Source organism: Garra rufa, chromosome 18, assembly GCF_049309525.1.
Source record: "Garra rufa chromosome 18, GarRuf1.0, whole genome shotgun sequence".
Taxonomy (NCBI): Eukaryota; Metazoa; Chordata; class Actinopteri; order Cypriniformes; family Cyprinidae; genus Garra; species Garra rufa.
This window is the reverse complement of record NC_133378.1, coordinates 36168520-36181686: the sequence shown is the minus strand read 5'-3', so window position 1 is coordinate 36181686 and position 13167 is coordinate 36168520. Positions and strand designations below refer to the sequence as shown.

General features: G+C 27.9%; 1 protein-coding gene across 1 annotated transcript in view; it reads left to right on the top strand.

Moving 5' to 3' along the window:
- mical1 (microtubule associated monooxygenase, calponin and LIM domain containing 1) overlaps positions 1-12963 on the top strand; it is a 57314-nt gene extending 44351 nt beyond the window's left edge. The window contains exons 18-23 of the mRNA XM_073822749.1: positions 202-317; positions 2708-2815; positions 4406-4499; positions 6413-6500; positions 6886-6959; positions 9906-12963. Coding sequence (XP_073678850.1) covers positions 202-317; positions 2708-2815; positions 4406-4499; positions 6413-6500; positions 6886-6959; positions 9906-10075 — 650 coding nt within the window. The 3' untranslated portion in view covers positions 10076-12963. The remainder of the gene's footprint in view (positions 1-201; positions 318-2707; positions 2816-4405; positions 4500-6412; positions 6501-6885; positions 6960-9905) is intronic.
- Positions 12964-13167: the final 204 nt, after the last annotated feature.

Below are 13167 nucleotides of genomic sequence, written 5' to 3'. Positions count from 1 at the left end.
CGGTTTGAGTTAAAAAAATCTTTGTTTGTGTTCTACTAAAGAAACCAAGTCACCTACATCTTGGATGCCCTGGGGGTAAGCAGATAAACATCACATTTTCATTTTTGGGTGAACTGTCCCTTTAAGTGTCTCTTAGTACTAAACATCTCTAGGGTAAACTATTAGATTTTTAATAGCTGATTTTGCTATGATTTTGATCAGAACCAGCTCAGATAGACCATTATGTATCAGAAGATGATAATGAAGCTGGTGTTGACGATGATGAAGAGGACGAAGAAGAGGATCTTCAAGGAGAAGACCATTATTTGGATTGCAAGGTGAGATAACGTTCAAATTAGTATTTTAACGCTTGGTCTGTATCTTCTTTTGACTGAGGACCGGCCCTAGATTTTCTCAGAATGCAATTTCTATGCAATTTGATTACAAACATAATTATACAAGCAAAGAAGAATATATATGGGACCCTGGACCACAAAACCAGTCATAAGGTTACATTTTACAAAACTGAGATATATACATCATATGAAACTTCAATAAATAAGCTTTCTATTGATGTATGGTTTGTTAGGATAGGACAATATTTGGTCGAGATACATCTATTTGAAAATCTGGAATCTGAGGGTGCAAAAAAATCAAAATCCTGAGAAAATCACCTTTAAAGTTGTCCAAATTAAGTTCTTAACAATGCATATTACTAATCAAAAATTACATTTTGATACATTTACAGTAGGAATTTTGCAAAAAATCTTCATGGAACATGATCTTTACTCAATTTCCTAATGATTTTTGGCATAAAAGAAAAATCAATAATTTTGACCCATACAATGTATTTTTGGCTATTGCTACAAATATACCCCAGCCAGGGCCAGATTAACACTTTGTTGTACCCTGGGCAACAATATTCAAGGGCCCATCATCACGACCCCAGGATCACCATAATATGGTCATATATAGAATATATTACTGTAATATACAGTAAATATACTCAATACTTCAAATCCTAACTGTCATCATATTTTGATTTACAAATATTTAAATGCTTATAGAACTACAAATGCACTACTATGTGCCCTATCAAAGACATTCACTCACATATGATGCTATGAAAACAAAACACATCAGCATCTGTACAGTATAATCTGGTAAAATTGACCCACTACATTGAGAGGGAGGGAAGTATCCTCCATTTTCACAAAAAATGAATAGATAAGCAACCACTTTCAAACCATTTGCCAGTAGCCAACGTTACTTTTTTTCCCGGTACTTTAGCCTACTTTGTGTAAAAACGAAAACATTTATTTCAGTGAAAAATAAGTCCAAAACTCTCTATTTTAACATTTTGAACAATCTTTTTTTTTTTTTTTTTTTTTTTAGAAATTCTTATGTGTTTTAATTTTTCTGATAATCAAATGAAAGCATAAACATTTATTTATTTTTAATCAAATGAAAAATAAACCCTTTTAATTTTTGGCAAACAAACAGAGGTTTACTGTTAAAATCAATACATGGAAGAAAAATTATATTCAGTTTAAAACGTTTAAATAATAATTGTAGTATTTTTTCTACAATTAAGTGGTTAATCTTGTTGTAATATTTTTTTTTATCATATATATTGTTTTATGTAAATTATTTAAATAGGAATATATAAACACCTACATTATACTGTACAAAAGGAATACAAGACTAATATTGTTGTTACATGTTGAACCGTTCTTTTATTTTGACAGGTTGCCGTGAAGTTTCTGTGTACACTATGATATGATGCTAGTTTTCTTAAATGAAACGGTAAAAGTGACACTCACAGCAGTTTTGGAGATTGAGTTTATCTGTTCATGTGAGGTGCAAATGCAAAAAATTAACGTGAGCGTCACGCGTGCTTCAGTACGCGCGCAGTAAAAGAAAACGCGTCTCCACCATTCATATTAAAACGGTCTTTTTGCATTTCAGTTTTCACAGACAGTAGTCAATATCGCGATTTGAATTAAGTGACAGACCAACTTTTGATTTATTAATCCAAAAATCGACGAATTCCGTGGTATTCCGCGCTATAGTAAATTCCGTTTTTATGAATGGAGTGCGCGATCCCGTCCGTGTTTTCGCGGAGGAGACATTATAAACGCGCGACTATGTAGAGACAGAAATGACATGCCTTCGTGTAAATAAGATAAATAACATAAGGCAATTTATTTTGCTCGTGCCCTTGCTGTCCTGGGCCCTTTAGATGTCGTGGGCCCCTGGGCAATTGCCCAGTTGCCCGTATGGTTAATCCGGGCTTGACCCCAGCGACTTAAGACTGGTTTTGTGGTCCAGGGTCACATATACTGTATAAATTTAAATGGATATATGTGATTAAATTTATATATATATTTAACAAAAAAATATATATAATTAAATGTATTATAAATTAAATGCTATTTTGTTATAATAAATTATTATTATTATTATTATTATTATTATTATTATTTTATTAAATACAAATATTAAACGAAATAAGAAGCATGACTATTGTGCTGTTTCACTGTAAAATACTGAAAATAATACAATAATTAAGTATTATTATTTATAGTCTTAATTGTTTTTTCTATGTTTTAAGCTTTTTTTTTTTAGTGGGAAAAACACTAGAGCATGTGATCATGTTTTCCGGTAGACTGCTTAAAACCTGTTTTGTAGGACGTTGTTGACTTAAGTTTGTGTTTTATGTGTTCAGGGGGCTGATTTTGAGATTTCTGAGTCAGAGAAACGTGACCTAAAGAGGATGAAAACTCTGGAGCGGAAAGCAAGGATGAGCGAAATCCAGCGCTTCCACAAAGCTCAGGTGAGCAAGATCGCATGTTTCAAAGTCTGAACGGTCTGAAAGAAGTCTGAACAGTGTAGATTGTTTCCCATAATATCCCGTGTTAAATAAAAGGGTAACTCTTTAGAGTAAGGTCAGGTAATGCATTACCTAACGTTAATCTTAACATTAAAATACAACTGTTTGTTGTTAGTTCACATTGGTTCAGTACCATTAAATAATTTATAAACTAATGCACATTTTGATTTGATTGCGTATTGGCACATTTCGACATGAACTAAGATTAAGAAATGCTTTAGAACCACACTACCAGCCAAATGTTTTTGAACAGTATGTTTTTTCTTTTAAGAAGTCTCTTCTGCTCACCAAGGCTGAATGTTTTTGATACCAAACAGTAATCTTTTGAAATCTGTTACTATTTAAAATTACTGTTTTCAATTTGAATATATTTTAAAATGTAATTTATTCCTGCGATCAAAGCTAAATTTTAGCATCATTACTCCAGTCACATGATTCTTTATTAAAATATAAAAATCTTTTGTAATGTCTTTATCGGCACTTTTGATCAATTTAAAGAATTCTAGCTAAACAAAAGTATTAATTTCTATAATTTATTTCCCACAAATAAAAATTCAAAATTAGCTTTTGAATGGTATAGTGCATTTTACAAAAGTTTTGTTATTTCAGATAAAGCTGATGCTTTGGATCTTTATATTCATCAAAGAATACTGAGAAAATGTACTCAACTGTTTTAAATATTGATAATAATAACTAGATAAAAAAAAGTTTGTCAAGACAAACTTTGAAGTTGGCTTGAGAAAGCTGGACCAGAAAGTTTGAAAAAAGTTTAAAAAGTTAAGAGGTTTAGACATAAAAAATGTTTTTAACATGATTAACAAGTTGCTAGCATAATTATAGCATGATTAGCAAATTGTTAGCATGTTTCTAGCATGATTAGAAAGTTGCTAGCATGTTTCTAGCATGATTAGCATGTTTCTAACGTGATTAGCAAGTTGCTAGCATGTTTCTAGCATGATTAGCAAGTTGCTAGCATGTTTCTAGCATGATTAGCGTTTTGCTAGCATGTTTCTAACATGATTAGCAAGTTGATAGCATGTTTTTAACATGATTAGCATGTTGCTAGCATGATTCTAACATAATTAACAAGTTACTAGAAAAATTCTAGACTACGATAGATAGATATAGATAGATGGATAGATTGATTTTCTCAAGCCAACTTAATAATAATAAAAGTTTTTTGAGCAGCAAATCTGAATATTAGAATGATTTCTGAAGGATCATGTGACTGGAGCAATGATGCAAAAAATTCAGCTTTGAAATGTTATTTTAAAATTTTACTTTGCTGTGCTTTGGATCAAATAAATGCAGGTTTGGTGAGCAGAAGAGACGTCTTGAAGAAACATTAAAAATCTTTCTGTTCAAAAACTTTTGACTGGTAGTGTATATAAAAAGTGATAGTTGATGTTAAATATTGTATATAACCAATGGAGCCTCATGAAGTTTTGCCAGTTAAAGAAACATTAATATAAATCAAGTATCTGATTTTCATTCTGATTTGGTGATGCTGTCCTGGTTGTGCTGCCCACACAGACGATTCAGAGACGGCTGGATGAGATAGAAGTGACCTTTAAAGAGCTGGAGGAGAAAGGAGTGGAGCTGGAGAGAGCTCTGAGAGGAGAGGCTGGTATGACATCTCATCCATCTACAGAAAAACACATTCACAGTTAATGATTTCACTTCATCATATTCTACAGCAGTCAGACTGGCCGCTAAATTCACAATGAAGCCCATCCAACTTGTTAACTCTGAGAGCACTGATAGTCACTGATATGTCTATTAAACATACATTTAAAGAAATTCATATGCCAACCAATAAAAAATTTTACAAAATGAATTTGGATTGAATTACAAAAAAGTCAATCAGTCTACTAATATAAAGTCATGAAAGCTTATTGTTTACTACTACTACTAATTATTATTGTTATAATTAGTCTAACAAAATAAATTAGATTAAAAATATTAATAATATTAAATGTTTGGTTAAATTATGTAATTTGAATAAATACATTTTGTTTCTAAAAAAAAATCAATCATTATTATTAGTTAATAATTAATAAAGTACATTTGCGCTATACATTTGATAAATGTAATAACATACAATTTTATCACAAAATGTGATAAAATACAAATTATATTGTATTAATTTAACAAATGTATATTGTAATTGAATTTATATGTAATATATTTCTAATATATTAGTAATACATTTCCAATATCTTATATATTTAAAATAAAATAAATAATAATAATTGTGTGTGTACCAATTTTATTAACTTTAGAAAAAAATATATTGTAATTTAATTTATATGTAATATATGTATAGCAAATTTAATAATACATTTATAATACATATTACTTATTATTATTATTATTATTATTATTATTAATAATAATAATAATAAATATAATATATTATAATAAATAAATATAATAAATGTTTGGTTAAATTATGTAATATTAATACATAATCATTTTTTAGAAATAAAAAAACTATCCAATCATTATTATTAATTAATTAAATACATTTGCAGCATATATTAATATAATATAATATAACATAATAATATACAATTTGATGTGTGTGTGTGTGTGTGTGTGTGTGTGTGTGTGTGTGTGTGTGTGTGTGTGTGTGTGTGTGTGTGTGTGTGTGTGTGTGTGTGTATATATATATATATATATATATATATATATATATATATGTATGTATGTATGTATGTATGTGTATATATGTATATGTGTGTATAAATGTGTTTATATGTATATAAAAACATTTAATAATATATTAATAATATATATTATTTATTTATTTATTATATTTTTATAAAAAATATATAATAAATATAATATTAGTAATATAATAATAAATATGTGTATGTGTATAATAATAATAATAATAATAATAATAATAATAACAAATATAATATATATTTATAATAGTATAATGTATTACTTATATTTATCAGATATTCACACAAGAATAAGTTAATATTATTTAAAATATAATTTATATATATATAATATGTAGTATTTTATTATATTAATATATGCTGAAATTGTATTTTATTAATTAATAATAATGATTGAATCATGTTTTTTAATAAAAAATTTTTTATTATTATTACATAACTTAACAAAATATTTATTATATTGATTTATTATATTATATTTATTATTATTATTATAAATATATTACTAAATATATATACATTAACTTTTTAAATTATTGTTATTCATTTTAGTTTAAATATATAATATATCAGAAATATATTTCATATAAATTTAACAACAATATACAATAAAAATTATTAACTAACTTAATAATTTATTTTTTATTTTTTATTTGCTTGCATATGAATTTCTTTAAATTAATTTAAAAGCCCTGCATGCAAGGAAACTCCTTCAACACTGTTTTATAACCATCCCAGAATGCACTACACAGCAGGTTGGTTGAAAGAAGCCCAAGGACGTCAAACAGTGGTGCCGACTGAGAATAAAGAGATGTTGTCATAACTGTGTGTGGATCTATATGTGTTTTAGGTTCAGACCCTGAAACGATTGATCAGTGGATTGATCTGGTCCAGGAGAAGAACAATCTGCTCTCAGAGGAGTCGGATCTCATGGTGGCGTAAGTCTGAACTGAACCGCGACTGTTAAATGAATAAACATCTTGGTTATCATGTCAGCATTAATACAATTAACATCAAGGAGTTCAATAGCAGTTATTGCTCCAAGTGCATCATTTATTTTTGCATGTGTTGAAGAAAAACCTGAAGCCTCCCTGAAAGCCAGCTCGTCGTCTTGTTGCCCCTGGCAACCTCTCTTCTGCACGTCTTTGACGAGCACTAATGCTTAAGATGAATGCTCAGAGTGGCCTCATTTATTTAACCCAACGCTTTGCATGCATTTAGCATATATTGTGCACAATCGGATCCTCTGTGCAGAAACTAAATTACAGGCTGTGTTAACAGCAGCGGAATATATTGGTGAGATTCTGGTTTTGTGTTTCAAAGGTCTCGACAGCTGGAGCTGGAAGACAAACAGAGCATGTTAGAGATGGAGCTGCGGAGATACATGGAAATGGATGGTGGGCAATGAAAACTCATTCTGTTTTACTCACAAATTACTTTGATAATATTTTATTTTTTTATATACTACTGTACAGTGTTGATTCTCATTATATAATCAATCATAAATAATATTAATTATTATTGTTATTATTCTGCTCCAAAAATAAAAGTACAGTTTTATTTAATATTATAGAAATGATATAATATTAAAAATATTTCTAATAAATTGCAATAAATAATTTTAATAATAAATTGTAATGAAATTAAATTATTATATAATTTAATAAAATAAAAACTCAAACCACCTTCTAAATAAATTGTTTTTATTTTATTAAATTATATAATATTCAATATTTAAATTATATTACACATTTTGAATTATTTAAATAATTTACTAGTAATAATATAAAATAATAAATTATTCTTGTTTTTTTATTATTGTTTTTTACATGCTCCAGCATAATCAGCAAAAAAACAAAAATAAATATTTTTATTGTATTTAATTATAATGTTCAATATAATTTATAATAATGCTATAAAATAATAAATTATTGTTTTGTTTTCCATCTGATAATTAACAATCATAATTAACAAGCTTCATGTATAATTATTAATAGTAATAATGATAATTAATAAGAGGAAGAATATTAATATAATAATAATTGTTTTTGTTGTTGTTGTTGTTGTTGGTTAGATATGCAAATGCTCCAATACAATGAACAAAACCCCTCCAATTTTTTTTTTAAATATTCAAATTATTTAAACCATTTAGTAGTAATAATATAAAATAATTATTATTAAATAAAATAAATTGTTATTGTTGTTGTGCTAAACACATGCTCTAGCACAATGAGCAAAAAAGCAAAAATAAATATTTTTATTGTATTTAATTATATAATGTTAAATATTTTTATTTATTACTAAATATTTATTACACATTTTTTATTATTTAAATCATTTAATTATATAAAATAATTAATTATTGTGTTTTGTTTTCTATCAGATAACTAAGATGAAAGCTTCATGTGTAATTATTAATAGTAATAATAATAATAATTAATGCGAGGAAGAATAATATTATTGTTGTTGTTGTTGGTTAGATGTGCAAATGCTCCAACACAATGAACAAAACCCCTCCAAATATTTATTTTATTTTATTAAATATTTAAATTATTTAAACCATTTAATAGTAATAATATAAAATAATAAATTATTGTTGTTGTTTAGCTCTTGCTAAACACATGCTCTAGCACAATGCAAAAAGCAAAAAGCCAAAAATAAATATTTGTATTGTATTTAATTATATAATGTTAAATATTTCGATTTTATTACATATTTCATTATTTACATAATTAAATAATAATAATGATATAAAATAATAAATTATTATTGTTTTTGTTTTCCATCTGACAATTAATGAGGTCATGAAAGCTTCATGTATAAATAATAACAATAGTGGTAGTAATAAGAAGAAAACAAAACCTCTAAATAAATAGTTTTTATTTTATTAAATTATATAATAATAAATGTTTACATTACATTACATTACATTTTAAAAATAATTAATTATTTAAACCATTTAATAGTGATAATATGAAATAAATTATTATTGATGTTGTTTAACTTGTGCTTGAACATGCTCCAGCACAATGACCAAAAGTCCAAAAATAAATGTTTTTAATTGTTAAATATTTTGATTATATTACACATTTAAAATAATAAAAATAATATATTGTAATATATTATAATAAATTAATACATGTATACTAAAGTTATATAATATTAAATACTTAAATTACATTACACATTTTTAAATTAAATAAATGAATAGTAATAATACAAAATAATGAATCAGTTATTAATTATTAAGAATAAGTTGTTGTTGTTTAGCTCTTGCACATACTCCAACATTGTTGTTGTTGGATAGATGTGCAAATCCAATCCCAATTAACAAAAAACATCCAAATAAATGTTTCTTTTATTTTAATAAAATTATAGAATATTAAATATTTAAATATTATTACACATTTTTAGTTATTTAAATAATTTAATAGTAATCATATAAAATAATAAATTATTGTTGTTGTTTAGCTCTTGCACAAGTTCCAGTACAATGAGCAAAAAGCCAAAAATAAATGTTTTTTATTGCATTCTATTATATAATGTTGAATATTTAGATTAGATAATATTACATATTTTAATTATTTAAATAATATTTAAATCATATAATAGTAATAATATAAAATAACAAATTATTATTGTTGTTTAGCTCTTGCACATGCTCCAGCAAAATGAGCAAAAAGCCAAAAATAATTATTTTATTGCATTCAATTATATAATGTTGAATATTTAGATTATGTTATGTAACATATTTTTTATTAACATATTAACATTTTTTTAACACAATAAGCAAAAAAATCATTTATTTTTATTCTATTCAAATATATAATATTAAACATTATTTATTTTACATGTATTATTATTATTATTAAGGTTAATTAATAATAATATAAAGCAGTACGTAGTTGTGTAGCTGTTGCACATGAGCACAAGTTATTGTATTTAATTAAATAATATTAAACATTTTAAATAATTAAATAATATAATACATTACTATTGCTGTTGCACTTGCAAAAACACAATTAGCAAAAAAAAAAATCTTTTTTTATTTTATTAATTTATATAATATTAAACATTATTTATTTTACTTGTATTATTATTAAAGATAATTTATAATAATATAAAATAAGTTGTTTGGCTGTTGCACTTGCTCCAACAAAATGAGCTATAAATAAATAAATATTTTTTTTTAGTAATTTAAATATTTTAATATTAAATTAGAATAATATTGTTATTAATATCAAAATACATTTTATAATTGGTTTAATTTTATTTAGCTTTAGAATTTTATTTAAACATATGCACACATTCATTAATGTATTTCTTTGTTCTTATGCTTGTAGACTCTGAGAAGACTCCTGAGCAGCGAGAACATGAAAGTCAGATCCTGCAGGAGATGCTGGATGTGGTGGACATGAGAGATTCACTGGTGGCCTTCCTGGAGGAGAAGAGGTTGAAGGAAGTCAATGATGAACTGCTGGGGAACTCAGTACTGGAGGCCAAGAGACATTAGACCGCAGCATCCCAGGTGCTCTGGGACTAAGACACCACAAACTCACACTTTAGAGTGCCACAACACCTTAACAGAGCAGTTCACCAGAAAGCTCATCACTCAAGCCATTAGAAACCTTCTCTGACTTTGTCTTACGTGGAAAACAAAAAGAAATATAGCATACAATGAAACTGAATAGTCACCGAGGACAGCTAAGCAACAAGAAAGACAAAAGCGCTATAAAATTATCATAAAAGAAGATTGATGTGAAGTTTTATTAGGTTTTCTTATAAAATTTTAAGTCAAAACATTGACTTTTGATGCAAAACATTGAAGGAATAGTTCACTTTCAGAACTAAAATTAACAGATAATGTACTCACTACTTTGTCATCCAAGATGTTCGTGTCTTTCTTTCTTCAGTCGTAAGGAAATTTTGTTTTTTGAGTAATACATTTCAGGATTTCTCTCCATATAATGGACTTCTATGGTGCCCCCGAGTTTGAACTTCCAAAATGCAGCTTCAAAGGGCTCTAAGCGATTACAGCCGAGGAAAAAAGGGTGCTATCTAGCAAAACGATAGGTTATTTTCTAAAAAAAAATTACAATTTATATACTTTTTAACCTCAAATGCTTGTCTTGTCTAGCTCGGCAAGACGAGTGTTTGAGATTAAAAAGTATATAAGTTGTAAATGTTTCACTAGATAAGACCTTTCTTCCTCGGCTGGGATCATTTAGAGCTCATTGAATCTGCATTTAAACTGCATTTTTGAAGTTTAAACTCAGGGGCACCATAGAAGTCCATTATATGGAGAGAAATCCTGAAATGTTTTCCTCAAAAAACACCAGACAAGGGGGTGAGTACATTATCTGTACATTTTTGTTCTGAAAGTGAACTACTCCTTTAATGAAAGAAAAAGTCATACAGGTTTGCATTGACACAAGGGTGAATAAATGAAGGCAGAATATATATTTCCAGGTGAACTGTCTCTTTAAAGATTCACTTATATCACATAAACCCAATGATTTGCAGGCACAAATGCATACATTGCACAACTTTTGTGCAGAGACTCTGCTCTTGAAAACCAAAGAGTTCAACGCATCTGTGCACACAGGTTTAAGACACTCGAGATTTGGAAACTAGTGCCAGCCGCTACGGTCTTGCTCCAATGTTAATTGTTCTTTCAAACGGATACAGAAACTCTGAAGACTGTAGAAAATGTTTTGGAACGGCACATCCGTTCCAGCCTTCACTGCCCGGACACAGCCTTTCACGAGACAACGGCGGTCACGCTTCGGACTCACAAACTCTCACGCTTAAACACCTAAACAGACTTTATTGGGGCAGATGTTTGCGCACACGTGTGCAATTGGATTGCATCTCGCACTTTTATAGGAGTTTATCAAGTCATGTATGTTCTAGTATCAGAATTATGAAAGCTTATTTCTGCCACAGAATTGAAAAAAGGTAATGGTGACTTTTTATCTCACAATTCTGACTTTTGCAAGTGCAATATATAAATTCAGAATTATCAGATATAAAGTCAATATAAAGAAATTCCAAAATGCACTTCTAACAGAAAAACAATTATTTAAAAATTCAGAATTCCGAGAAAAAAAAGAGTCAAGCTTGTTTTTGCCTTTGAATTTAAAGAAATAAAAGGTAAATGTGACTTTTTAATGTCAAAATTCAGATTTTTTTCTTGCAAAATGAAAACTCACAGACTTGTGAAATGTAGTCAGAATTTTGACAAAAAGTCTTGGATATAAAGTCAAAATTGCAAAATGTAAATAATAGTAAACAATTGTGTGATGAAAAGTCAAAATTCTGAGAAACAACGTGAAGCTTGTTTTTGCCAAAAAAAAGAAGGTAAATGTGACTTTTTATCTTAAAATTCTAATTTTTTTCTTGTGTAATGAAAACAGTTTATCTTGTGAAATGTCAGAATTCTGAGGAAAAAAGTCAGAATTGTAGAATAAAAAGCTGCAACAATTCTTTTTCTATCCTTATTATTATTACTACTTGGCGGGATTATTACTACTTTTACATTATTTGCGAAATGTAAACTTAGATGTAAAATCAAAATGATACATTTTTAACTTCAAAAGTCAGAATTGTGAGGTAAAACTTGTAAAACGTGATTACCTTTATGTTTTTATTTTGTGGCAGAAATAAGCTTGCATTTAAAATGTCCTCATTAAAAGATATTATATAAAAGGTATTTACATATTTATAACGTCGTATTTGGCAGAAGTGGCTAACCTGATGCCAGTATCATGTCTTAAACAGCACTTGCATTGTATAATTATGAATATATTACAGCTTTGCAACAGGAGATTCAATATCACAATGAGCTTTTGTGCAATGTATTATGTATTTATTTTTTCCTTGTTAAGTGATTGTATTTTGTTGTTCTTCTAAATATCACACATTCTTCTTCTTATTGTTTTGATATTTTCTGCATGATCATGGTTTTCTCTCAGGGGTACATCTGCCTGGACCGGTTGCCATTTATAGATTTCTAATTCCGTATATTTGCGTATCATTATTTGAATGTGTTCACACAGTATATAATACTCGTTCACGAATTCATTTCGGGAGACACGAAGAAGCAGAAAGTCTGCGTTTCTTTGCTGTATGAAATTCCCACAGAGAACTTGGTATTTTTTGTGTTTGATAAAGTGATTTTCATTTTTTTTTTCTGAGGCACTGAGAATAATTAGTGGCATTAATTCTTGTTGGAGAGGAATTTGTGCTCGTGTTTTGGGAACAGTGGTGTAATTTTTGCTGTTTGCTTTTGCTCCCTGATTGTATTTCTTTCTTTAAATATGTTCACGCACACATCACATGTGTACACACCAGTGGTTTCTTTTCTATGGGGACAGTAATTCACTGAATATGCTAATAAAATATCTAGCACTTTGTTTTTCTTCTCGGTTGGCTTTCAGCGCTGCGGAAACGGCCTTGATATCTGTGCTTTTGCACAGACTGTGAATAGGACAGTGTGCACTTGTTCTGGTATATCGTGTTTCAAGCAAATGTAAGCTACATTGTTTTCACATGGCCTTGACATACTTGTATGTATAGTATAGTATAGTTACTATACACTGTACA